General features: G+C 38.1%; 1 protein-coding gene across 1 annotated transcript in view; it reads left to right on the plus strand.

Annotated features, from left to right (window-relative positions):
- The window catches only part of LRBA (LPS responsive beige-like anchor protein), a 621,066-nt gene that overhangs the window by 164,092 nt on the left and 429,770 nt on the right, over window positions 1-27,204 (plus strand). Inside the window, 4 exon segments of the mRNA XM_025198536.1 lie at window positions 7,759-7,892; window positions 22,455-22,533; window positions 22,864-22,997; window positions 25,929-25,990. Coding sequence (XP_025054321.1) covers window positions 7,759-7,892; window positions 22,455-22,533; window positions 22,864-22,997; window positions 25,929-25,990 — 409 coding nt within the window.

Consider the following 27,204-nt stretch of genomic DNA (forward strand, 5'->3'; position numbering starts at 1 on the left):
TTTCACCTACTAAAGTTTGAGAGAATAACCATGCACGCACTCTCTCAGATAGAGCTCTTGGTTGCAGGTAAGAACAGAAGAGGAGGACAAGAGAGCTTCTTCAGAAAGGTCCAGAAACTATGAGAAGCTCTTCCCTTTTGTGACCTAACTCTTGGGATAGAGGAGTGCATAGATTTTTCACCACCTTGTGGTCACTGATTCCTGAATGGGAGTTTATCTTTTGTGACCTCTCCAGTTCAGTTCAGGCTCTGCATACCCAAAGGAGACTTCTCTCCAGATCTCTAGGGCCCCCTGGATGCTCTGAACAAAGCTGAGGTCCTATTATGATGAACACTGGAGTGGAGAGTGGGGCTCTAGTACCTTTCCTTCTTCAGCTTCTCGTAATGAATATCTTCTTTCTCTCTTAAAAATAATTCCTACCTGTTTGTTTTGAGTCGCAGAAAGTAACTGATGAGGTTTTTGGTGGTTTAACTATGACCTATAGAATTCCATTTATTAGCAGTCAAACTGGCCAAACTGGTTATTTTTTGGTCCGCCTCTGCCAAAAGTAGAAGTACTGGTATTTTGTGTTTGCAGATTATTAAGAGAAAACTGTTGAGCAGATTGGGTTTACATTCAGAAGCCCATTTTCATGATCCCAAGTTCACAGATTTAATTATTTTACCAGTGGAACACTTGAATTCCTCAAAAACGTGAGGGCTTATGCCATTGTAGTTTTTTTTTTCCTCTGGTAAATTTTTTGAACTCCCCATAAAATGATGATGGAATAGGGTCCATACGCTCTTCACCATTTCTACTCAAACTTTAAGAGATGGTCTTGTTTCCCCTTCTGCCCTGAGTGCAAAAAGATGTAGGAGCCAAAATATATTCAGCAGTGGACAGCAAAGCCTGTAATCTGAGGTTGGTGGACTAGGGTGCCACTTCTCTTTTAAGAGGTAGACAGTAGGGCTGTACAAAGCTTTGGGTGGAGATTCAGTTTAGAGGAGATTCAGCCTGATTCTGTGACTGAATCTGAATTGAATCAGAAAACCAATAAAAAGGTCTGAATTGATTTGAAGCCTCTGAATCAATTCAGAAAAGATTTGGCAACTCAGGCAGTCCCCGCTTGCCGCTGCAGGGAGCTGGACCTGGGCTCCGTGCTGTTAAGTAGGCGGCGGGGCGGGGGAGGTGGAAGAGGGGAGAAGGGGACCATGGGGGGACCCCTGCCCCCCTCCTGCTCTCCCAGCCTTGCCCCCCACCTGGCCCCAGTGTCTCAGCTCTTTCTTAAAAAAAAAAAAAAAAAGCCCCATACTCACTGGGTGCTGCAGCGGCTGTCAGGGCTTCTGGGGGTTCGTGGCAGAGCTCCCTCATGCAGCATGAGGCAGTGGGGCGCAGTGGGGATTGCACCCCTACCTGGCAGGAGCTGGAGAGCAGGCAGGGGATGGGGGGCCTGTGTGATTCGGCAGCCGAATGTCTGAATCAGATTTGGCTGAATCGATTCAGGACAGTGGTTCAAATCACTGAATAGAATCCCTGTCAGCTGAATCTGAAGCAAATACCAGCCGCTTCTCACAGGCCTAGTGGACAGAACACAGGCAAAGTTTGCTTGTGATTGCCTTCATTGCCCTCTAACTCGTCATAAGAGCCCTATATTTTTGGTGCCCCAGTGTAGTGTTAAAAGTAAGATGTTAGGAATTAAATTTTAGTAAGTTCCCATGTGCCAGTAGGAGTTACAATTTCTGTATCTATTTATTTCTTTTTAAAATGACTATGAGATCATTAGTTTGGTCTGGCCCTTGGTCTTCTAACTATTTGAGTCGAGCCCAAACAAATGGTGTAACTTAAAATATATTTTAGTGTTAATGGCAGATGTGTCGGTATACTCAGCAAGCAAGGGAAAATGTAGCCATAAACATTTTGCATTTTTATATCAAAACAAGTTGGCATTCTTAAAACTGAGGCAAGCATTTCATTAAGTGAATCCGTGCAGAGTTTGTCAGAGTAGATCAGTTCTATGTTAGCTTTTTGTCTTTGGAAGCCACTGTTCAGATCTGTGCTCATTCAGCGGTGAATAATTGTCTACCATGTGAACTCGTCTTAAGCCTGAGTATAATTGGGACTAATAGCATACTGACCTTCTGGCTAAGATATATTTATGGCTGGCTGCTAGTTTCCTCTGTATCTGACCCACGTTTATCAATTTGTGTGCTGTAACTTTTTACTTTGTGCATTAAAGATTTTCTTTTTAATTAAAACCAAAAGCACCTGAAGAAGTCACAGTGAGGCAACCTGATAAAGATGTTTTCATGTTTACAAATATATTGAGGTTAAGCACTATTCAGAAAAATGTCTAAAAATGTTTTGGTTTTGGTATTTTGCTAGTTTACATTAACTTGCCCATAACAGGAGCAATATGTGGTATAATTTAAATAAAATGATGAAAATATAAATTAAATTACACGGTAGAATGTTTTAGATGTAACAGGGATAAAATGAGTTCATGGGTAATCTTCTGTGTGATCAACTTTTTAAGGATGGTAAAATTGACATAGCAAATAAATTTTTAAGGCATTACTCTTGTAGAACAAAGGCCTACTCCAAATTAATTGGTGTTTATGGATATTTATTCTAAATGATCTGTTTATTGTATATATGTATTTGATTTGTATGCTACCCTACCCTTTAAAGGCTCAGGGCAGCTTATATGTGTAACATTTTTTGTTTAGTAACTGATTTATGTTTTAAAAAGTATCTTATTAGTGTATGATCTTCCTTTGGATCAGCACAGGTTGTCCTCACAGGTGGTGGAGAGGGGCTTGAAAAACTTAATCTATGTGATATTAGCAATCATTTTACCAATTTAATGTAAGACACACGGACCATTTACAATAATCATTGATCTGTTAAACTAATTCTAATTGTTTTTCTTTACTTAATCATTTAGAGATATTCCTAGTTAGATACTTAGATAAAATATCAATATAAATGTCTAAGGAACTGTATTAGAGCTTACCAAAATAACAGTTTTAAACAGAGAACCCCTAAGGTGTTTGGTCTGTAATTTAAATGTACCCTTGCATGTCCTACAACATGAATAAGTGCAGTGTTTACTTGAATACAAGATGACCCTGAATATAAAGCAACCCCCCCAATAATTAGATTCTATAGAGGAAAAAATTATAAATTTGTTATAATTTTTCAGGTACAGAATTTCATTATTGGGGGTGTTGTCCTAAATTCATTTCCTGCCTCTGCTAGAGTGGGGAAAATAGTGGCTGGGGGCAAGGGTCAGATGACCCCTTTGCCCTCTGCCCCCTCAACTTCTTCCCTTCAACTTCTAGTCCTCAATACTTTCACACCCTGCTCAGGCTCTGTTCCCTCCCCAAGCATAATGTGGAAGTGAGTTGCATGTGACAGTAAAGGATTGCTAAGGACAGAGAGGATAACAGAAACCACTCTGTGGAACAGGAGACTGCTGTGGGCTTGACACGGGCCTCAACCTTGACTGCTGCTAATTTCAGCACAGGTACTCCCTAAATACACCACTTTTTGTGCCTTCTTATATATAGCACAAACTGGGCATGATATTAATCCAGAGCCAATGGGCTCATAACTTACCATATAGCCCCTTGGGTTGGATCCCAGCAAAGTCAACAACATTTCAAGCCATGGTGACCCCACAGTCCAGCATTGCTCTGTGTGTGTGTGTGTGTGTGGGGGGGGGGGTGTACTTCAGCTACACATGCATTTTATGGGCATGCCCAGCATGAGCTGCATTCGGTCAATTTCATAGTTGGTTTCCATGATTGAACACATACTGCTGCTTCCAGCAGTTTAGTGATAGCCAAAATATTTAATAGGGTGGGTTTGCTGGTATATGAATATAAGATGAGGGGCTTTATTTCCCATGCTGATTGAGCGGGGCAAGCTTATTTTATATTTGAGTAAATATGGTAAACCACACTACTTTCAATTGATGTGCCTTGGTTTCATATTTTTGGAAATCATTCTTTTTAACTCCTTAAAAGAAATTCTGGAGCTATATTATTTGATTGCATTGCTTAAAATGTGTGTACGTGTATAATAGTGTTGGAGTGATGTTATAGCTGTGATGGTCCAGGATTTATGCAAAAGGCAAAGATTTTTTTGGGTGATAGCTTTTCTTGAACCAGCTGTATAACTGGAATAAAGTTAAACAAGCTTAAAAATGCAAAGCATTATTTTGCATTCAAAAGCTTGTCTAAATGTATCCCAACTGTACAGCTGGTCCAGTAAAAGATTTCACCCAAGAAAGTTCTCATATTTTTCCCTCTTCATCTCCCTCTCCTGTGTATGTGGATATATACATAAATTCACAGAGTACAGGTGTGTTTGTATATTAGCTGTATCTGTACCAGTATTTTTACATAACTGTGTGTGTATAAAAAGAAAAGTTGTACAGAACAAATAGATTACATACAGAATGCAGTAATTTAAACACTTTTTAAAAATATTGGGGGTGGGATAAAGCTTAGTTATGAAAGGCAGATTTACGCATTTTAATATTTCACTTAATTCTTTTTGAGATTTCATTTTGACTTTTGACACAGGAGCTCATGGTGATTCTGATTGGCTGAGAGCAGAGTGAGTTCAGAGATGTCTTACATAAAACTTTTGGGTCCATCACAGTCCTTCCCATGATGCAACCCAGCTCATAGAAAAGAACAGATTCTGAAGCCCTGAAACTACTATGGTCTTGTGCGTTGTGGCATCCTGGTGGCATTTTACTTTTGTGTGTCTAAAACATTTTATTTATTTGGCTTTTCAATAAAAAGTGAAAAAAAAAGTTGTGTAGGCAGTAGATCTTTATTGTGAAAAGCTTGGCTTAGGCAGGGAAAGGAAAAACTTCTTTGAGCAACCATAAGTGAGAGGCAATTTCTGTAACTTCTAGCATGTCAGTGCTTGTATTCCTTATCTTTTTTTAGCTCTATCACAGGTTCTTCTATACTTTAAACTTTCAAGAGTCAGGACTGTTTTTTTCCTAGTATCAGTTGTCAACTGCAGAGGGGCAAAGTGAAGGATTATGTGGGAATATGTGGTATAAGAGATACTGTTACCTCTTCTTCCCACCCCCTGCTTTTAGAGGTTTCAAGTATAGGTGGATTTGATATTGCAGAAGGTTATATATTACTGTTGGTCTACCTTAGCTGTTTATCAGAGCTTTTGGCAATGAGTAGCATCAGTTTTTGGGGTCAATACTTGCTATGGAAGTACTTTCCTTATAAATTACTAGTTAAGAAAAGTATATAACATTTTTCTAAAATTCCTTCTAAATCAAAACTTACTTTGTATGTTCTCGGTCCAAAAAAGGGGAAGATTATAAGATCTGAAATGAATGGAATGTTATCAGACACTGATGTACACTACTGTAAGAATCCCCCTGCAGACCTTGAGAAGACAGATGCTTCATAATTCCTTGGAGACCCTTTAGTGGAAGCAGCTTTGCAGTTAGTTGTAGTTTTCACAGGCATTTAGAGGGTGCAAGACCTACTCATTTGTTTCCTGTGAATTCTGACTGACTTTAGATAGTTTAACAGTTTAATCCAAAATAAATTAATTTAAAAAGAGAGAGAATACGGGAGATATTTTGTTCTTAAGCTAATTGAATCTCTTCCAGTGTCAAACTAATTGCATTGGCAATGGATGCAAAATAAAACGACTATAAAAAGAGACTATTTTCAGTGCGTCATAATAATTATGTTGTTCAAAGTCCTAACAGATCCAGAATGTGTCACCAACTATAACTCATGTATTGTTTTGAATTATATTGGATCCTATCCAATTTTGTTGTAAAACAAATTGTTTTTGTTAGTAGCAACTAGATAGTGCTACTGTAAATCTTTTGGGGTAAGAAAACTGCTGTTTCCAGGTTTTACAATAATATTTGATGCAGCCCATGTGAATGCATCTACATTTATAAAATGTCTTTAGACCTCAAGGCACTTGGGGAGCTTTCTTAGTTTAATATTTTATTGAAAAACTTGACAATAAAACAACTTAAATCCCACAAGGAAATGTATATAAAACTTAACTGTTGGGGTCTCAGATGCTGGAGGCGCATTGAAATACTAAGAGTATACCCATATCCTTAAAACCCTGTAAATTTTATATTGGTCTTCCACCACCTTTCTGTTTTTGAACTTGCAGTACAGAAGAGCAATAATGCTACCAAGGTGTTGCATTTCAGTGATGGAGGGGAGGTATTGCTTTTCTTATATCCTGTAATACAAAGCTTAATAGGAATGTATGTATAATTTAGCAAACAGTGTATAGATTGATATAAATTATTTTTTTCTAATATGCAGTACATGTTCCTAATACACTCATGTATGTAATAGGGAAATTCATGGTTTAAGCTCAGTGTTGTGGCTTGGGGCTCAGGTGGCTGTTGCTTCTATTTTTTAGTATATAGTTAACATTAGCAGTCACCCTTATAATGATGTGACACAGGCTATCCCCAAGTATAGGGGCTGCCTGCTCCTGGCATTAGCAAGGTTGATTTAATCAGTAACACAGTCTAGCTTCAGTGACATCCATTGGACTGAAAGAGAAAGTCAACAGTGATTTCCCACCCCCTCTTTTTTTCTTTTAACTAAAATTGTTTAAAAGTATAGAAAAACCTCTTCCACTCCTGTTACCACACCTGAATTTGGATCAAGTTTCTAAGTAACTTTTATTTAGAAAATGAATACTTTAAAGCTATTAAGGGAATACTTTCAGTGTAGTAATACTACTGTCAACAAAAGATGTGATTAAATAAATGGAATGTTGAAGACTTTCCGCTTACAGTTAACACCAGGTAATTAAAAGTAAGCGCTGCTGTGGGAGTGCATTATATATCAGCTGTACTCTTTACCTCATTAGCTAGGTTTTTGCATGTTTATGGAGCTAACTTGCAATTAAAAATGCCTTTAATGTATGCTTATCTGTACGCTTAGCAAGGTCTTTTAGGTATTTGGAATAAAGTACTACAATTTAATTGAAAGTAGTATAGCATAAATAGATGTCTGAGTAATGTACAAGATAAATCTCAATGCTGAACTTTGACGTTTTACATCTATTCCTCTTGTCATGATTATTGTTGAATATAATGCCTGAAATTTGGCTTATGTAAAGAATGACGGTTGTATCTTCAACTCTGATTTAATAAATAAACTTAATTTGTTCAGATACATTCACATTTTAATGCTGTGTAAGTTCTAGTTGAAGTTTAGTGCAGACATTAATGTTGGTATTATACGTTAGCATTTTTGGATGGCTTTTAATTACAATAAAGGACTATGCCAATCAAAGATCTTCTATACTAAAGTAGAACTGAAGTGGTATACCACACTGTTTTCATTTAGAAAACCTTGGTATCTAGGGACATTTTGCATCCTTCTGTCATGAGCTGTGTTAAGGGATAGTGTTATACTTAAATCCCAATATGAGTAATTACAAAAGAAAAATCCACTTTTACAGGAACCAGCTTGGATCCCAAAATAACTCCTTCTCTCAGTATGTATCTGACCCTGTAGTTTGAGTTGGCTACAGTTGTGGAATTGAATATTAGAGCTATACTTTTAAAAACAAAAAAAGAGAGAGTGAGTGGATGGGAAGGAAGGACACAGAGAAAGCTTTTGTGCATATTTTGAGAGAGAAAACATAGGGCAAAGCAGGCATGTCATTTCTCATGTTTGTAAATAGTAGGGTGAATCCTAAAATGGTACTATTCACTAACTTTGTGAATTTCTTCTGTAGGAGTGTTGTTGTACCTCCAAAGAAGTCAACTGGTTCCTCTTCTGCAGCTACTATGAATCTACCCACTCATGCAGTGAGTGTGGTTTCTTCGCTAGACTCGGCACAGGCCCCAGTCCTGACAAAGGAATCTCCTGGTGAGTCAGAGTAAATAAGGATGGTCTAACAAAAAGTAAAAAGTCGATGGAAATGAAATTGTCTGTAAGTAGAATCTATATGAATGAGGAACTATTTTGACAGTTCATATCCATATCCAAAAAACTTTGGAAATTTGAATATTAGTCAGATGATAACTGAGGTTATTACATAAGTTCTTTTTCCATTATGAGAGTAGGAAAGTGAAGAACTTGTTCTCTTTTAAATTCTACCACGCTTACAAAAATATTGCTTTTTTTTCCTATTGATAAAATGTGTCTTAATTACTATTAGAATGATGCTATATCTAGAAACTCTTTTTCTGCCTCAGTATTTCTGGTATAACAAGTGTTGTGTTACCAGATCAGAGTATTATGCCTCTGAGGCCAAGATCCTGCAAGCTGCTTTGCACATGCCATGTGTCCTGTACCTACATTATAGTGGCTTCCAAAGCTGCTTGTTATCCTGTCTCTAACAAAAGCCAGTAACAATACTTCAGAAGACGACAAAATGCCTCTGTTAAATCTAGCTCATTTTGCAATGGTTTCATGTGGGTAGAAGAAAAAGAAAATTCCTTTCTGAGACTTTACCAGTGATCAACTTGCACGTTAAAACGATTACTCCTATCATTCTTTACTTGCATGTTGTGGTTGCACAAGCTTACAAAGCTAACTTCTTTTAAAAATAAGAATCCTCTTACAGTATTTCTCACTGACCACTGGTAACATTAAAGTATACAAGCTGTATACGGTGTGTGTGTGTGTATGTGTGTGTGTGTATACACACATGTATGTATGTATGTATGTATAAAAAATGTTTCTTTATTCAACATTTCCTTCCTTTAACTTGATTGTATTCTCTTGTTTTCCCATAAGACAAACCAAATACAAATGTCTGATTGTTTTAAACAGTACTTTCCATAATTCTAAAATGATTGTTGTCTGAAAAAATTGGGAGATTGTTAAAAAGCAGAAGTTAGTCATAATTAGCATAAGAATTGCAATCCTAATATATTGTAATAGCTTCCTACTTCAGAGTATTTTTTTTTTATTTTTAAAAGGTTTTTTCCAGTTGAGTAAAAAAAAAATCTTGACATTTGTAAATTGTAGTTCAGTTAAAGATATTTGCACTAATAATGGGTCCAAAAATGTTGTGTAGAAGGACTTCAAATATCTTAACCTGATGTCAACTTTGCACAGCTGACATCCTGAGGGTATGCATATTCTTGCATTTGGAGCTGATCCAAAAAGGGAATATTTCAAAAGGGCAGCAGTCATTATGTTCCAGGTTTGTCCACACATAACAAATAGAATGATTTGAATGTAGCAAAACTGCTCGAACTCTGAAACCAGATGAAGTCATGTTTAAAGTTGGAGTGATTTTGCTCAGCTTGAATCATTCCTGTCTTGTCCACATATAACAATAAGAACATAACAGCTGCTACCTTTTGAAACGGCTCCAAATGTATGGGTGTCCATACACTGGGTAATTACTGTTGTTAGTCTTCAGTGAGGATAGACAGTAGGGTGGGTCATCTATAAAGAAGTGGTCCTTTGATCTCTGAGGTTCTCTAGCCTTTCTGTATGGCAGATAAATAGATGTTTAACCTGTATAGTCAGAAGGCAGGGTAAATTTGAACCTTATAGACTAACTAAATCCATAGATGCATACAGAAGTAAGCAGGAATTGCTTCATCAGGTCCTACAATGGGACTGAAGGAAGCAGAGATTCTAAATAGAAAGTTGCTTTGAAGAACAAAGCAGTTAACCCATTCAGGGACTTGGGGGGGTTATAAAAGCTAATCTGGGTAATGGGATAAAAATCCATAATTTTTGTTTTGAGCAGGGTTTGGCAACATATGGCTTGCAGAGCCACTAGTTATAGCCCATGGGCTTCAGAGCTTTCCTGTACTTGCTCTGGGCTGTGCTGTGCCAGGCCTAGGGAGCTGGAAACTGTGCCCACACCACTGCTACTTTTCACCACCTTCACCTTCCCCAAGCTGTGGAGTGTGGGCACAGCTTCTACCTGGTGGGGAGCTGCACCAGGGGCAGGTTGTAGGGGGAAAAATGGCAGCAGCACAGAAGCAGCTTCTAGCTCCCCAGCCCTGGCACAGCTCCCTTTTGGGTGGAAGCTGTACTTGCGCTGTATGTGGGGAGCTGGATCTGGGTAGGCTGGGAAAAGCAGTGACGGTGTGGGTGCAGCTCTTAGCCTGAGGGTGGCTGTCCCAGGGCCAGGGAGCTGGAGGCTGCTTCCACATTACCATCTCTACTCCCTGCAGCTGGGCCCCAGGGCAGCTTGCTGCCAGCTGGAACCTGTGCTCACACCACATTTGGGCAGTTGGGGTGATGAAATAAGCAGCAGTGGTGTGAGCACAGCTCCCAGCTGTGTGGTGCTGGCAGTGGCACAGGGAAAGCCTTTTGCCGCTGATACACCATGGAAGCCACCTGACCTGTGTTGAACTGGAGCTGGTTTGTTCTGGCTTACAGTTGAAAAAGTTGCTAGCTCCTGGCTTAGATGATACTTAACATGATCCAGTCAGTGGATGATTTCTTGTTCTGCAGCTTCCCATTCAAATTAATTTTTTTAAGTTTTGTTCACAAAGAGCAACTTGCTAAAGGTTTGCTTTTTTGGTCAATCGTTGTACAGTCCTAAGGCTGTGCACGCTTTCATGGTTGTCTTTGCCCAGCAGAATCACCAAATTGCATGCTAAGGCTTTGTCCTGAACCAAATCCCTGTGTCAAGGAAGCTTCCATCTTTATGTGCTTGCTAGGCAATTCTTTGTAGTGCGAGAGCTAATTGCTTCTCTGCCTTGCTAATCTTGTATTGAAATTAAAAAAGCCCAGAAAACCCCTTCCTCAGTTCTCTAGTGTGTGTATTTATTGTCAACTCTGTCGTCTTTAACTCCCTGCAAGGTTACATGAGGGAGTTGTGCAGATCTGGTTGCAACCGTGATACAGGAAAGGAAAAAGCTTTTTGAAATTCAATACCTTCTTACTGTTTGATAGAGAGGAAATTCGGGTCTATCACTAAAATTGCAGGAGATAGCAGTTTGCTAGTTTAGGCAATGTCTAGACTACGAAAATTGGTTGTGTTTTAAACACGTCATAGTTCTAGAGGGAGGATAAAGTTAACCATGAGCCACTAGCATGTTTTTAACAGAGTTAAATCCTTGGTTGCATTTAATTTGTTTGTTAAAATGCTAGCTACTGTATGTTTTCCTAAGGTAAAAAGATCCTAGGTTATTGTATATTGGCAAATATTTAAGTATTTTTACTTGAGAGCAAATTAGGAATTCAGCTAGCAGGCTTGGAATTTTTTTTTTTTTGGTAAGATTGATCTGGGAATATGTGAAATGCTGCTTTACTCTAACATGTATAAGTAAATCCAGACAAAAACAATAATGGTGTAATTTTGCAGCAGTGTAACTTCCAGAATGTCTGGAAGTGTTGGCAAAAATGAGACTTCTAATCTAAAATGATACGCATAAAAAGAAACTAAGCAGGATTAAAAATACCAGACATGTTTGGACTGGCAATCTTATTAATTAGAAGGAAAAACTCAAGTGATGCATGAAATCATGCCTAAAGCTGATTAAAACATGAGTCTATATTTTGGAAATGAGTTTAAAAGAAAATAGTGATTAAATGGAAGTATAAGTTAGCAATGATATAAAATATGTTAAGCTAAAGTAATTTGTGTTAGTGTTGATTATGTAAATCATATACTGTTAAGTTTTAAATACTCCTCTGCGTGGGCTTTAACCTTGTGGTATGTGGGAAAAGAAAGACAGCAATAAATGAATAATAGCCATTTCTATTACTATAAAAATAAGCAACCTGATGTATGCTATCACAATTTTTATCACTTTGTAATTTCTGGGTCTGTTTATGAAAGTCATTAGCTATAGAAAAAATAGGTTCAGCCTAATATTAGTTGCAGACACATTTACCTGGTCATTCTGAAACCCCCCCCCTCACAAAACAAAAGCTTCAGATTACTTAACTATCCAGCAAACACAATTTGCATTCTTCCAGATCAAGACTTTATATAGCATTTAAAAATAACCTTTAACTAATAGCTGTTCTTCCATAATTAAAACAACCCCAGTTTTTCTAAAAAAGGTTGCTTGTTTGACCCATCTTAAAAAATTGGTGCTGCAAATAGCATTTTTCCTTCCAGAACAGACAGGGTCTTTGTTTAGGCTAGAAGCACTATGTTGCAGGGTAGTTACTACTCATTGCTTCAGAATACTCCCAATCTCCAAATTTTGTTAGTCTGAAACTTCTGCATGGAATAGTTGTGGGTTGTTCTTGTATGCACACCTGAGGAGATGAATCTGCAGTGGAGTTGGTGTTGGAAAAGGCTGTAAGTTATTCCCCTGTGATAAAGAACCCAAGGCTGTGATCCTTCAGAGATTTACAAACCTATTAAACTTTACACTGTGCACTCTCTTTGACTTCAGTAGAACTACCAACACTGTGTAAAATGAGGTGCAGGACTGGGTCCTAATTTTCAGCTTGAAATCTCATTAATGAATTATGAATGCAAGGCTCCAATCAAAGATTAGAGGCTGGCACACCCTCCTTACATAAATTTCAAATTGTGTGAAACAAACCAAAATGACTGAGAACTATCATGGAAGGGGGAAGTGCCTAGAGTAGCGCAATATAATCTTTGCTTGCTTGGATATGGTGGGGTGGAACTGTTTACAAATTTATAAAGATGGACCTTAAGTATAAGATCTGGGAAGCTAGTCCATTTTAGTATGAAATGCAGGACTATTGAAAGGTGGTGAAGTTGGTATGTGTTCTGATTATAATATTTTGTTTGAAGCACTTAGTCTTCCTACAAATGATTTTTAACTGTTGTACACTGATGCCCATTTGTTTGATCATTCTCTTTATGGAACCTTTCATTTCCTAGCATGTTTTCTGTGGGTGCTCCTGGTCTCGCTGTGTTTTTCCAGGACTTTGCCTACCTTTTATCAGTTGTTGTCCTTTAAGACATGCAGAGTTGAAGTTTGTTTTTATTTGTCTTACTACATGCCATGCATTTCCATATCCTTATTCAAATGTGATTTTAAAAGGTGAGGTACTATGTTGGAATAGTTTATGGTAATGCTACATGTCACTCAAGTGGAGTTCCAGTTCCACTCGTAGTCTTGCTGTCATTTGCCAATGCTAACCAAAATATCACTCAGAAGATATACTGTGCATGAAGAACTTCTCTAGCCAGCTACTACAGACTGCTCCTTGCTCTTTCCTGCACTCTCACCTGTACTTTGCCTTTTAGTGCAGCAATAGTTGGGGAGTGGTAGTCAGCACTATGACTTCTTTGTTTGAGAGGTATCTTTAGCTTGTGAAGAGCCAATGCATAGGGAAAGTGGATTATAAAAGATCAAAAGCAGAAGTCGTATTTAAGATAAAGAGAAATTAAATGGAGGAAAGAAAATCCTGCAGGGATAGATATGAAAAGGATGGTTAACACAGACAGTTGGGAATCAGGACTTCTGGGTTCTTGGCAATGAGAACTTAAGTTCTTGTGCTTCTGTTTGTGTCTCTAAAGTGGGAATAAGGCTGTGACTGACTTTGCAGGTAAGCAAAAACTACTTGAAGTCTTGGGATAGGAAGTACAGACATAAATTTACTGTAAGTTAAGAAGATGCAAGCAATAAAGAGCTTGCTCACTTCTACACTAAGTGTGTCAAGTCAGTCTAGAAACTGCTTGGAACATGGCAGCAGTGGATGAGGAGTAATGAACAAGAGTCACTGTCACTTTCTTTTATCTTATCTATTACTGATAGATATTTTATAGATATGCACAAAGTAGTGTTAAACATTATTTCAATACCAAAAACTATTTTTAAAGCAAGCTCACTTGAGTAAGCAAGCCATTGTTTTATGAAATCTGTTTTGGTTTAGCAAGCAGATGTGTTTATGTAATAGATCCTTTATATTAGCTTGTAAAACCTTTCATTCAAGCCTGTTTGTATGCACAGGAAACTTATTTTTTGAACTGGTTCATTAGTTTACCAGATATTCCTTTTAAAAGGGTGGGTTTTATATTTTTGTTTTGTATGTAATGCAAAATTAAAGAGATATAGTTGGTTTCTCCCCATTTTCAACCTCTTATTCCAATTTTACTAAATATTATATAACACATAGTGTGTGTATATATTGCCTTTGTGTGAATACACACAAAAATACAAGTCTGGTTTGGTGGAAAAGGAGTTTCTTTAATAACATTTTATTGCTAGAAACATTTGTTTAGACCCTTGGGGACCTTGAATAAACAATAAGCTTTCACTAGAAAGGTGCTAGACAGATGATCTATTTGCATTTTCTTTTATGTTCTTGTGAATGTCTGTAAAACTGTCAGTTTGAAGGAGCCAGTTTATCAGTGAAAGGATAAGAAAGAGATAAGTCAGTTTGGTTCCACATGTTTGAAGTAGCTACTGCAGTTACACATGTGTGCTGTAGATGAAAATATACTTTCATTTTTGCCAAAAGAAAGAAATGAAAATGGGATTTACTAATTATATTTATTATTTTCTGGAAAAGATCTTGCAGAAAAAAATGATTTGTTGGAAATCAACCACACATTTATTTATGCATAACAGACCTAGAATTCTCTGCTCTGGTAAAAAGTGAGCTAGCCCATTTGCTGAAACATTTGAATGTGAAATGTGGCCTCAAAAAGACTGAAAACAGTGAGACCATACGTATCCTTTAAATAGCGACAGTTTCTAGGGGGCCCATCTTATAATATTCTCATACACAAACTGCACACTGTTTTCCCCTTTCTGTGTTGGCATTTGAACTTTGTGATTGATTCCTTTATCTTAAACTTTATGCAGTATAGTACAACATAGTCTAGTATAGTCTTATGGTTAACATTTAATCTTTGTTTTGCATAACTAGTTTTTAGGTTCTAAGAGACAAAGCAGCGATTGCCATCAATAATAATTTTCTTTACATTGCCAATGTTTTTGCTAATGATAGCCCGTGGTTAGCTTCTTGATGGCTTATTCTACACTTACCTGGAAGATTATTAATAGATTTCTTTCATTTTTTTAGAGGGTTTTTTTGGTAAAAATACTAGAATATCTCCAATCTCTCCTGAATTTTTGAAGGTACATAAAACTTAACAGAATGCTGTTGTAATGCTGTAATGCTTCATTTGGTTATACCTTTCATAATCAGGTTTTGGCAACTTTCTAACAGATAATGATTAATTGATTATAAGTTTTATGCACACACAAGGGAATGCTGTGTAAAGCGAGTTGTATATGTGAAGAACACTGTGTAAATTGAACCTTACATTTTTAGTTTTTTATGTTTCTTTTCACTTCTTACATTGGCAAGGTCATTTGTCATCTTAGAGTAATTTAGTGTTGCTTAAGCTTTTGGCCTCGCAGGGCAGATGAATGGTATGGGCTTCTCTGTAGACAGGATCAAGCCCTGTGGGCCTGAATTGGACCCCGCAGGGCCTCAGCTGGCATCCATGGACTTGGACCAGGTCCTGAGGCTCAGAGGAGAGGGGAGGGGTACTAAATAGAAAGGAACAGAGATATTTGCATACAGAAGCAGGTGAATGGCATATATGATGGTAGAGGAATAGGTGAATTAAGCCCTGGATGTTTTAATCAGTGTTGTTTTTAGTCCAATGTTGATTTGGCCTGTATTGATGAGGGCATCTGGGTCTGTTGCATAGCTTTGTGGATTGATGAGCATAGGAGTTAGATAAATAGTCTCTTGCTGGAGAGATCCTTTTAGAGGATACTTGTAAGTCAGGACAGACTTCTCCCCCAGTGTGGCCTTGAGTTGGTCATCATTTTACAGGAGGGGTTGGAGGCCATTAATGATGTTTCTAAGTTGTTCAAATGGGAGGGTTTAGGTGACAATAAGAGGGCTTCTATTGTCCTTGTCATGTGGTTGGTACTATAACAGGTCAAAGAGGGGTTTGAGTCTGGCTTTGCTGATTTGAGTAGCTATGGTTTTTGGATTGTATTGTAAGTATGGGAATCTCTACTTCACAGTTTTTAGGTATACATCCTGGTCAGTGGGATTGGAGCAGATACAGATAGATGGCTGTAGATGATGTATCTAGTGGTATGCTTTAGGATGATAGCTGGTGGTTTGAAGGTAGCTGTAGTTGAACAGTTTTTTTCTGATGCAATGTGGTGATGATATGACCACTGAACTTTCACAGTGGTATCTATAAAAATAATATGTTGGGTAGAGTATTCCTGAGTCAGTTTGATGGAAAGGTGGAAGTTAGTCCTGGTAGAATTTCTCATGAGATTCCTTCCCATGTGTCCATGTGATGAATGTCATCAATGTCTCATACCAGGGGGAAAAGAGGGAAGCTACAGAGGAAGTTGACTTTCGTGTCTGTCATAAAGATCGCTTGTACAGCCGGGCCAAGGGCACAGCAATGACCGCTGCTAGCTCTCTCAACACCTATGGGTGGAGGGCATCAGGGCCCACAGATTTAAAAACATCCAGCCCTTCCAGAAGATCCCTAACTATTTCTGCGCAGTCCTGAGGCCTGGCAGTGCTATCCCCAAGATTGCCCCTACCTGTGGTGGGAGAGCTGTCCTGGTCCTTGTCCAAGAAAACAGAGGCAAAGCACTTGTTAAAAATTTCGGCTTTCTCATCTGGTGTAGCCACAAGATTACTGTTTGAGTCGAATGGGCCCTACGTTACCCGGTGCGTCCTCTTCTTACTCCCAATGTATTTGAAGAAGGACTTTTTGTTGTCCTTAATCCTGGTTGCTAGCCTGAACTCCACCCCTGCCTTGGCCTTCCTAATGGCCCTCCTGCACTCACGGGCCAAGGAGGAGTATTCCTCCTTGGTGATGGCCCCTCTTTTCCGGGTGTACGCCTCCCTTTGGCCCTCAGGCATTCTCAAATGCCTTTGCTGAGCCATGGGGGTTTCAGAGCACTCTTACCCCGCTTCTTGCTCTCGGGGACTGTCACACTCTGAGCCTGGAGGATCGTCCCCTTAAGGTACAACCATCCCTCATGGATTCCCATATCCTCTGCCTTTTGGGCCCTCAGTGCCTCCCCCACTAATCTCCTAAGTTTGTGGAAGTTGGCCCTTCTGAAGTCAGGGGCTTTAGTCTTGGTATAAGCTCTCAACATCCTGCGCTGAATGGTGAATTCCAGCAGGCGATGGTCACTGTCACCCAGGTGGTCAAGGACCTGCAGTCCCCTCACCAGGTCATCCTCAGTGGCCAAGACCAGGTCCAGCAAGGCATCTTCCCTAGTGGGGCAGTGCACCTCCTGGATAAGGTGGAGGTCCTGTATTTCAGCTAGGAACCTACGCAAATGGTCAGACCTGGCTGACTGCTCCTCCCAGCAGATATCTGGGTAGTTTAGATCCCCCATGACAATGACATCCCTAGATCCAACTGCTTGCATAAGCTGTACTGAGAAATTCTGGTCCAGCTCAACCCCTTGGCAGGGTGGTCTATAGTAGACACCCACCATAAGATCCCTTTTGCCTTGCCTCCCTTGAAGTTTGACCCATAGTGCCTCTACCTGACCTTTGTCTGCCCCACGGGTGTTGAGAGAGCTAGCGGGGGTCATTGCTGTGCCCTTGGCCTGGCTGTACAAGTGATCGTGGTCCACAGGCCAGATGCCCAGAGATTGGAAGCTAGCTAATGTGGTCCCCATTTATAAGAAAGGGAGAAAGGAGGACCCAGGAAACTATAGGCCCATAAGCCTCACATCGGTCTTGGGGAAAATCCTTGAAAAAATTATCAAGGATCACATCTGTGAGGGGCCAGCAGGGCAGATCATGCCCAGGGGAAATGAACATGGGTTCATCAAAGGCAGGTCCTGCCAGACCAACCTGATGGCCTTTTATGACCAGGTAACTAAATCCCTGGATGATGGTGTTATCGTGGACGTAGTCTTTCTGGACTTTAAGAAGTCCTTTGACACTGTCTCTCACCCCATTCTCATTAATCAATTGAGCAACTGTGGCATTGATGCCTACACAATTGGATGGGTCAAAGATTGGCTGATGGGGTGCACCCAGAGTGTGGTGGTGGACGGGTTGTACTTGACCTGGCAGGATGTGAATAGTGGGGTCCCCCAGGGCTTGGTCCTGGGGCCTACACTGTTCAAAATCTTCATCAGCAACTTGGACGAGGGGGTGGAAAACACATTGTCCAAGTTTGCCAATGACACCAAGATGTGGGGAGAGGTAGGCATGCTCGAAGGGAGAGAGGCTGCAATTAGATTTAGACAGACTACAGAAGTGGGCAGATGGTAATAGGATGGGCTTCAATGTTGATAAATGCAGGGTGCTGCATCTGGGGAGAAGGAATCCACAGCATACCTACAAGCTGGGGAGCTCCCCCCTTGAGAGCACAGAGGCAGAAAGGAATTGTGGCGTCATTATTGACTCCAAGATGAACATGAGCCGCCAATGCCAGACCGCAGCCAGCAAAGCCAATCGCACCTTGTCGTGCATCCAAAGATGCATCTCAAGCCAGTCCAGAGAGGCGATACTCCCCCTCTATGCGACATTGGTCTGGCCTCAATTGGAGTACTGCGTCCAGTTCTGGGCACCAAACTTTAAGAAGGATGTGGCCTGCTTTGAGAGGGTCCAGAGGAGGGCCACCCCCTTGGTTGGAGGGCAACAAGGCAGGCCCTATGAGGAGAGGCTGAGGGACCTGAACCTGTTCAGCCTCTGCAAACGGAGGCCGAGGGGGGACTTGGTGGCTGCCTACAGATTCGTTAAAGGAGATCAGCAGCAAATAGGAAGGGTCCTATTCCCCCCAGCAGCACCTGGGGTGACAAGGAACAGTGGCCAGAAGCTGCTGGAGAATAGGTTCAGATTAGGAGGCACTGTTTCACTGTTAGGGTGGCTAGGATCTGGAACCAACTTCCTAGGGAAGTGGTCCTTGCTCCTACCTTGGGTAAATTCAAAAAGAGGTTGGATGAACACCTGTCTGGGGTCATCCCAGCATGTGCTCTGGCCAGTGGCAGGCGGGTAGACTAGATGATCTATTTAGGTCCCTTCTGACCCCAAACTAACTATAAAAGTGTATTGGCATACTGCGGGCCAGGTGCATGCCCATGGCAATGCTATTCTTTTATAGGTATAGGGAACCATCACATCTGAAATAGTTTCGTGTGAGAACCAAGTGGGAAAGTACAATGAAACCTATTTTTTTAGGAAATTTGTGTCCTTCAAATAGCTGACAGCTCTAGTGACATATGGAATAGGATAGAGTCAACGTAGCCAGAAACTCCCCTCTGTGATGGTGCCAGTGCAAGAGAGAATGGGGCATCATTGGTTGTCAGTTTTGTGGATCTTAAAGAATAAGTAAAAGGGTCTTGGCCCTGGGTTCCCAGGAGATGGAAGTATCAGTCTTTTCCCGTGCATCTGGAGGTAGCTTCTTTTAAAAGCTTATATACAGTAGTTCCATCCGGTATTGTTCATTGAAATCAGGAATTTCTAAATTTCCATGTTAGTGTCCCTCTTCTCAGCCCTGCCAAAGTTGAAGACTTAAAATGTTTGTATTATAAATATTTTAAAAGAAAACTGCTTAGACCAATTTAATCCCTGTTATGTAATTCAATAAGTGTATCAGAAGTAAATCAGTGAGGTAAATGACAGGATATATTATAGTACTTTCCAGAATATTTGAGTCAATTGATGGAATTCAGTGTCAAGAAAGATTCACACTGTTAGTGCATCTTGCATCTCTTCCATGAGCGCAACAGGTGGTTAGCCGTGCTCCTCTGAAGTTAGTTGGAATGTGGAACAGGATGCAACCTCAGAGTCTAATTTGTTAACTGTTTTTGCTGTACATCTCTTGTATTTTTTTAGACTCAGGCTAGCCTCCAATATTTACCATGTCATTTGATCTTTTTTTGTACTAAGTGTACATTTTTTGTTTTAAACATGGGAAAGTAATAAAAGCGTTCAGAGGAGTTCAGTTTTAAAAAGGAAGGAAGGATAATCATGTATGCGAACTGACAGCTACTCACAAAAAAGAGATACAAAAAGCAACCCAGTTAAAAACATGTTTTCAACTAAATCCAGCTAACTCCAGGTACAATATTATATTTTCTTTATAACAATACCGCACCTTCAAAATGAAAAATGGTAATGTCTAGAAATTAGAGGTTAAGTGATTGAACTTGTTCCTTGTTGCCATATAATCAATCACTCACTTTCACACTACCCAATTTATATCTCCCACCCAACTCTCTCTGTCCTTCAGAATTTTCAAAATAATACATACAAATCAAATAATGGACTCCACAGTAAAGTACTAGAGAAAAGCAAAGGTTGCAGGCACTAATTTTACCCACCACAATTTTGGTCCCTTGTTTGAAACTGGTCCTAAATTGAAACAAATGTTATGCTTTTTAACCCTGTTACAGGTATTGGCTCTGGCTAACGTTTGTACTGACAAACGTTTGTACTCAGACTACCACTTAGGTTATCCATTATTTCATCTTCATCAATTTTGATCTATTCCTATTGTTGTGTTTCTGTTGTTAAGAGGGTCATGTTTGATTTAATTTTTTTTATTTTTATTTTTTTAATATTATAATAGGGCTGCAAGTACTATTATTAAGGTTGTCTGAATGCTTCTTTTTTAGGATCAATTTTCAGTTGCTTATCCCTTGTCCAATTTCAAACTTTTGGACTGAAACTTTCCACATCAGCTGTCTGCTGCAGACTATGTATAGAGTTTTTATTTTGTTTTAATTTCAGTGAAAATTGCTCAGCTATTTATAAGAAATAAGCTATGGAAAAAAAAAATTCTTGCTCATGTTGAAAAATGTTGGCATAGTTTTCTTGGGAAGCTCTAATTCTCATTTGTTTTGGGACAGGATTTAAATTTTGATAGAAGCCTGGTCTTTTGTCAGACCATGTGCCTATTGTCATCCCCATGAAAAATGTGCCCAAATTTGGCCAAGTTGCAAGTCTTTGAAAAGCTCCTATGTGCTTGCTGATTAGTCATGTGTGTCACTATGATGCAACAAGATTTTTTTTTTTAATTAAAAAAAATTATGAACACACATAGCACTCTACATTAAAAGAGCATTAGTAGTATTGTAATGTTGATATCTCTAAAGTGAGGTGGTACTAAATTTAAGGGGACCTCTGCAACCTTAATCCAGCCACCTTGCATTTATACTTTGTATTGCAGCCTTTAATTATATGATCACATAGTATCTTTTTCCACAGGATGTCTGCCTCATTCAGTACATGGAAAGAACTGGGTCATTGTTGTATATTGAACAAGTGACTTGCTACCAGTAGGATTTTTGTATCTCGTTTATTGCTGGAATTGGAAGGGGTAGGGAACAAGTCAGGGAATTGCTGGAGGAGAAAGGGACAGTCTCATTGTAAGGGCAGTTAAAATAATGTTGTAGGCTAACTGGATCACATTCCTCTCTGCCATAGGAATGCTATGTAACTTACTTAAACCAAGCTTTTCATAAGTGTTTGCTAATTGAATGTTTCTCATTTTCTGTATCCCTAACTTTTGATCCAGGGATCTGATTTACAGAAGTGTTAAGTAGTCATCTGCAATGCAGGTTGATGCTTTACTATACTGTATTTTGAACATATGAAGTGCAGAGTACTTTGAACAATCAAGTGCTAAAAGTCTCAACAAAAGCATCCAAAATTAGTGGATGCTTAGTCCATCATTCATATTATAAAAAGGATAAAAATACCCACTCATCCCATGGAATGTTTTTGAAAATTGTTTTGCAAACATTAATAAATTCCTTAAATACTATTCGAAGGTTTGTCTGACTCTCTCTTCCAGCACCATAGTTGGTCCAATAAAAGACATCACCCTAAGAAATCCTTGTCTTGCATAATATCTGGACCATTACAGCTACAACATCACTGTAGCACTATTATCAAATACCATAGTCATAAGCACCATAAAAAAGCTCATGAGGAAATTACTAATTTTCTTTTCATGGTAGGGCTTGAAGGGTATGCAGAAAATTAGGCTTGAGACCACGCACTGAATTATGGGGAGAAAACAATACTGATACTCTTGAAGAGAGAACTGCTCATTTCAAACATTGAATGAGACAGGGTTGTTGTGTAGTTAATATATTTGTGCACAATGAGGCAAAGTTAAGGCTGCATGTGCTGTGCAGAATAAGTTGGATTAAATACCAGGATTCAGTATGAAGATACACTTAACATGTATATATGTTTAAATTACTTCACAAATATTGTATATTCTAAGACCAGAAGGACCATTGTATTTCTTTAGTCTGGTTTTCTTTCATAAAACAGACAGCTGGACTGTAGTCAATTAATTCCTGATTAAACTAGAGAATTTTTAATGAATGTTGGTTGCAATGCACCTAGTACGTAAGCAGCTGGGACATTTTATTTTTACAAAGAAAACCAAGGTGCAAAGAGGTGAAATTAATTGCCAAAGGTCACATTTGCAGATAAGCATGTATGGGTTTGAACATGAATCTTTGGCTTCTAGCTCTGTGGACTCAGCCTCTGGCCTGTGTTTCCTATGTGATGAATCTATTCTTTCTTTTGTAGGAAAGGGATCATCTAATTCAAAATTACCATCAGTCCCTACGGTTTCTTCAGTGCCTGAGGATTCAGTCTCAAATATGAGGTAATTTCTTTAATTAACCTCAGTAAAAGGTGACATTGCTGCTTCTTGCTTTCTTGATGATGTAGTTCTTTGGTATATTCTAGTAAGGTATTCGCTTGGAATTTGCTTGAAAGCAAGACTCGATACCTGTTGAAACTGGCAGTTGCTTTAAATGGTTGCTGGATCAGGTTGTTCAATAGAAGGATCAGGTTGCTGGATCAGGTTCTTCAGTAAAATGTAGTTATGCTAAATGGGTTCTAGTTACAGATGATGTATCATTCAAACAAAATAATTCCTTCTCTTACGAATTTTGATTTTTCTTCTCCATCTAACCTCACGTCTTTTAATTAGTATTACAGAGAGGCTTGAGCATGCTTTGGAAAAGGCTGCCCCACTTCTAAGAGAGATTTTTGTGGATTTTGCTCCATTTCTTTCTCGCACTCTGTTGGGTAGCCATGGACAAGAGCTGCTGATAGAAGGTACAAGTAAGTTTCAGTTTTGGATTTTTTTCTCTACCTCAGGACTTTAAATGAAACTTTTATATAAGCAGATTGAGTTTACACAATCCTATAAACTAAACTATATGCAGTTTTTTCTATTTGAATGAAGTCCTATTTCTGTTAGTCCTTAAAGTAATGGGTAATATTTAATCAATTTTCAGATTAAAAAAAAACAGAACAAAATTTTTCTTCATCATATTGGTATCCTCTGTGAAATTAAGCTTAACCTTGATGTCAATTGTTAAAACACTAACTAAAAAGAAACGAAAGACTGAATGTCTTGACTATGACACTTTAATAATATAATATGTTGGAGTTATAGGTTAGCTAAAAGCATTATGATGAACTTGCTGCTGTTTTTCTGATGCATTATTGGAAGAAAAAGCAGAATCTGATAAATAGCAGCTATGAGGAGAAAGTTCCAGACATCTGGGAAATTTGTGAGACTTAAAGGGATGAAAAAAATGGTGCCAGCTCATGGTGTTGAGAAGCATTTCATTGTTTTTGTGACTGAGTCTCAGTTTGAGAAATTGATTTTATCTATAAAAGTAGATCATGCATAATTTGTATGTTAAATATTTGCATGTAATGTAAATACCTGATTCTGCAACATCAACTTCCTTCTAGCAAACTAACTACTACTCGGTAAAAGGGTAACAGTATATTAATAAACAACATAACTTACATATAGGATTTTGCTTTAACTATTTGTATCATGTAAATTGCATTATTTCAGATTTAGATTGAAAAATGTGGGTTTTGTTTAGTTGTTATTGGTATGTTGATTTAGACTTCTGCCCTGCCATAGCTTGTAACAACCAGCAAGCCTGTACCCACAGTTCCAGTGATTTCAGCAATAACTACCTTAATGGGTGCAGCTGAGAAATTGAGAACTTTTCTTGATTTCTTTGGATTTTAGAAACCTCCTAGGGTAGATACCTTTTGTGTACTATGCTAAGCACATTGAGCTATTTAGTTGTTAACAATAATACATCATTGCCACTAGATATCACAAAATCAGATATCTTAGCAAAATGGAAAACTAGCTTTGCCAATCCAGAATTATGGTAAATTTTACAAATACAATCTGGTTGAGAATATAGACCTTCATACTTTCATACTTCAGGGCATAAGTCAATTCTGAACAACTGGAGATTGTTCCATTCCCAGTGAAAATTACCCTACCTCCCACCCATTCATAATAGCTTATTGGAAGGATTCCATTGAAGCAGTTGGCACCAGCCATTGCCAGAGACAGATTGGTATCATAGCACTTCAGAGACTACATCACAGGGTGATGATTACTTTTCTTTTTCTAATGGCAGGTTAAATTCTCTCCTGCCTAGGTTGTTGAAAAGTGGCAACCATCTTAACAGAAAACAGCCTTGGTCTCACTGGAATCAGTTGATTGTAGTAACAATTTTAAAAGCAAGCAGGGTTTTTGGGTTTTGTTTTTTTTCTCAAGATTTCTCTGCTAGACAGAGTTTGAAGGAAAGTTTTGAAGGAAAACTTCCTGTTGTACTAGATCTATTTATTTCATTCTCTGCCAATTCTTATGTTGATATGAGTTGACAAATACAGTGAGCACAGACTAATTTAAAACATTCCATATCAAACCCTAGTAGAGCAAACAAATTCCTTAATTTCTTCGCATCCAGAAAATTGTCCTATTGTAGGCCTATTTCAGAATTGAATTTTATAATGGCCAATCTGTCTGTAATGCACAAAAGCCATAGTATGAACAAAATTTAAAATGTGTTCAGAAATTCTTTGAAATCAAATTACATCATGCATGAGCATAATTTGCCTACCTATTTCTGCTCTTTGATCTGTACCCAATGGAAAATTGCTTTAATCTTTACAGGGCCAAATATTACTTTTGGGTATATGTGTAAGTCTTGCTTTAGCCTGTCAACAGTTTCAGTGAGAGTCATGCAGTTACCTGAAGAACAAAATGTCATGCTTAGAAGAATTACAAAAATAAAAATGAAAATTGATTTTGAATCTATAGCCATAATAGTTCTGTAGGTTATCTTGTTTGTTTCTTTTTTTGGAATATTCTCCAAATAGCAAAATTATTATCTTATGTCAAAGTGTTCTGAAGAGGTTTGTTTTACTTATTTAACATTTTACTGAGAAATGCAACAACAAAACCATTCGTAGTACAATGTACCATTTAGAGCTGGATAAAAATAGACCACCAGAACTTCTGGGCCAAAAGATGATTTTTCATTCTGATTTGTCTATGAAATATCAAATGGGAATTGGTCATAATAATCTAATTAGTTTATAAACAATCAAGAATGTATAATAACTAACTGCTTGCACTTCTGCTAAGGTTTAGTGTGAGGTCAAGGGTCAAAGTACTAATAAGAGTGTTTGGGATGTCTACTGCCATGAAACAAAATGGAAACTTGATTGATAGCTAGGGGTCTGAAGGGAGAGAGCACAGTGGAGAAAGCAAAGGTCATGGAACCATTTCCCTTCTCTGCATATATAATGACCAACCTTTCCAAAATAGCAAAATGTAGGTATGAAGGATCAATATAGCATATGCTAGGCACATTTCTTCTACTAATTTAAACACAAATTAATGAAATTTCAGCTAAATTAATAGAGGTATCATTTTTTATATCAACCATTGTTTTTTTTATACGCAAGACACTGGTTCATTAAATTTGTTCTCTGGTTCAAACATTTTAATTATATGCTGACATAATTTTAAACTAATAGAAAACTGAAATACAAGTGTTATAAAAATCTAGGCTTGCTTTATAGGTTTTAATCTTTTATTTATTTTATATTTTGTTTTATCTATTTCAAACAAAGTTCATAAACTTTTGTAAGTTTAATAACCAATGCCATTTAAACGCATATTAAATATGATTAAATTTCTTTTTCCTCTCCTTTTTGTAGGTCTTGTGTGCATGAAATCTAGTAGTTCAGTTGTGGAGCTGGTCATGCTACTTTGTTCTCAGGTGAGATTTTCTCAGGATAAATAACCGTGGCTAAAATAACTGATTTTAACATTGTTGAAATTGCAGCAAAAATGTATGTTAGAACATATTTTTAATTATAATGCAGAAGGACCATGACCTTGATGTTTTGATTTGTAAAGGATTGATGTTATACAAATTGTCAAATCTCAATAGGTAGGTGAGGACGTTGAGGCTTCTATATCCTATTGTTAACCTTTACATAATCTCCATTTCAGTGTTAATAATTCTATGCTGTCATATTACAAAGGAAGATAAAATCAATAAATATTAAGATTATCGAAACATTGATTTCTGCACCTTGGCACTTCCATCCTTTGGGATGAGTGAGCTTTTGCCTTTTGTTCAGAGATCATGAAATGAGTGATAAATGTGTTTGAAATCCTTGTCATTATTAACTGCTTTTGACATGTCCTGTGAATCAGAAAGTATGCAAGGCATTGGTCATGCTGGCCAGTTCATGAGTTTTCTATGTTCCTGGAGGCAAAATCACTCTAGGTAAGTTAAACACCTTAGAATTGCCTTGGGTAGTGCTGATAAGAACCTTCAGAACCTTCTTAGAATTGTACTCAGAGAATTGCATGCATTAGATCAAATGGATATTCTTTTGCTGTCCTTTTGCCTTCTTTTTTGTAATTAAATAGAAGAATGTTTTATTGAGCTTTTCTTTTTGGTGCTTTAAAAATGATACCCTGCTGGTAGTAAATTCCCCTACTTAAAACTTTAAAATAGCCTTTTTTAATGGGAAGGATATTGGTCTAGAGGTCAAGGGTTCTGACCCATTTCAAAACCTTTGACCTTCATTTACAGCCCTTATGGTTTACTTGCCTGACAAATAAGGATAATGCAAAATTAATGTTTCTTTGCATCGATTTATTCGTTTTAGTGCCTATATTGCCAAATTTATTTAGACTGTGCTGATGGACATTTCATGAATACAAATGAAAGAATCATAGAAGGTGTGAAAAATCAATAGTCTACATTGTCAATAAAGTGCAATAAGTACAATTACTTCTGGAGATTACACCTAATGGATTTTACAATGAACTAGTGAAGAGTAGTTATGTTTCTAGTGGGCTTATTATTCATGGACGTAGTTAGATTTTGCTTACATAATTCTGCTGCTTTTGAAGAAAATAATCAAGAGTCTGTATTTCTCTAAAGAAGTGTTAACTAATAGCTTTCCTAGAACTTTT

Source organism: Alligator sinensis, unplaced genomic scaffold (genome assembly GCF_000455745.1).
Source record: "Alligator sinensis unplaced genomic scaffold, ASM45574v1 scaffold169_1, whole genome shotgun sequence".
NCBI lineage: Eukaryota > Metazoa > Chordata > Crocodylia > Alligatoridae > Alligator > Alligator sinensis.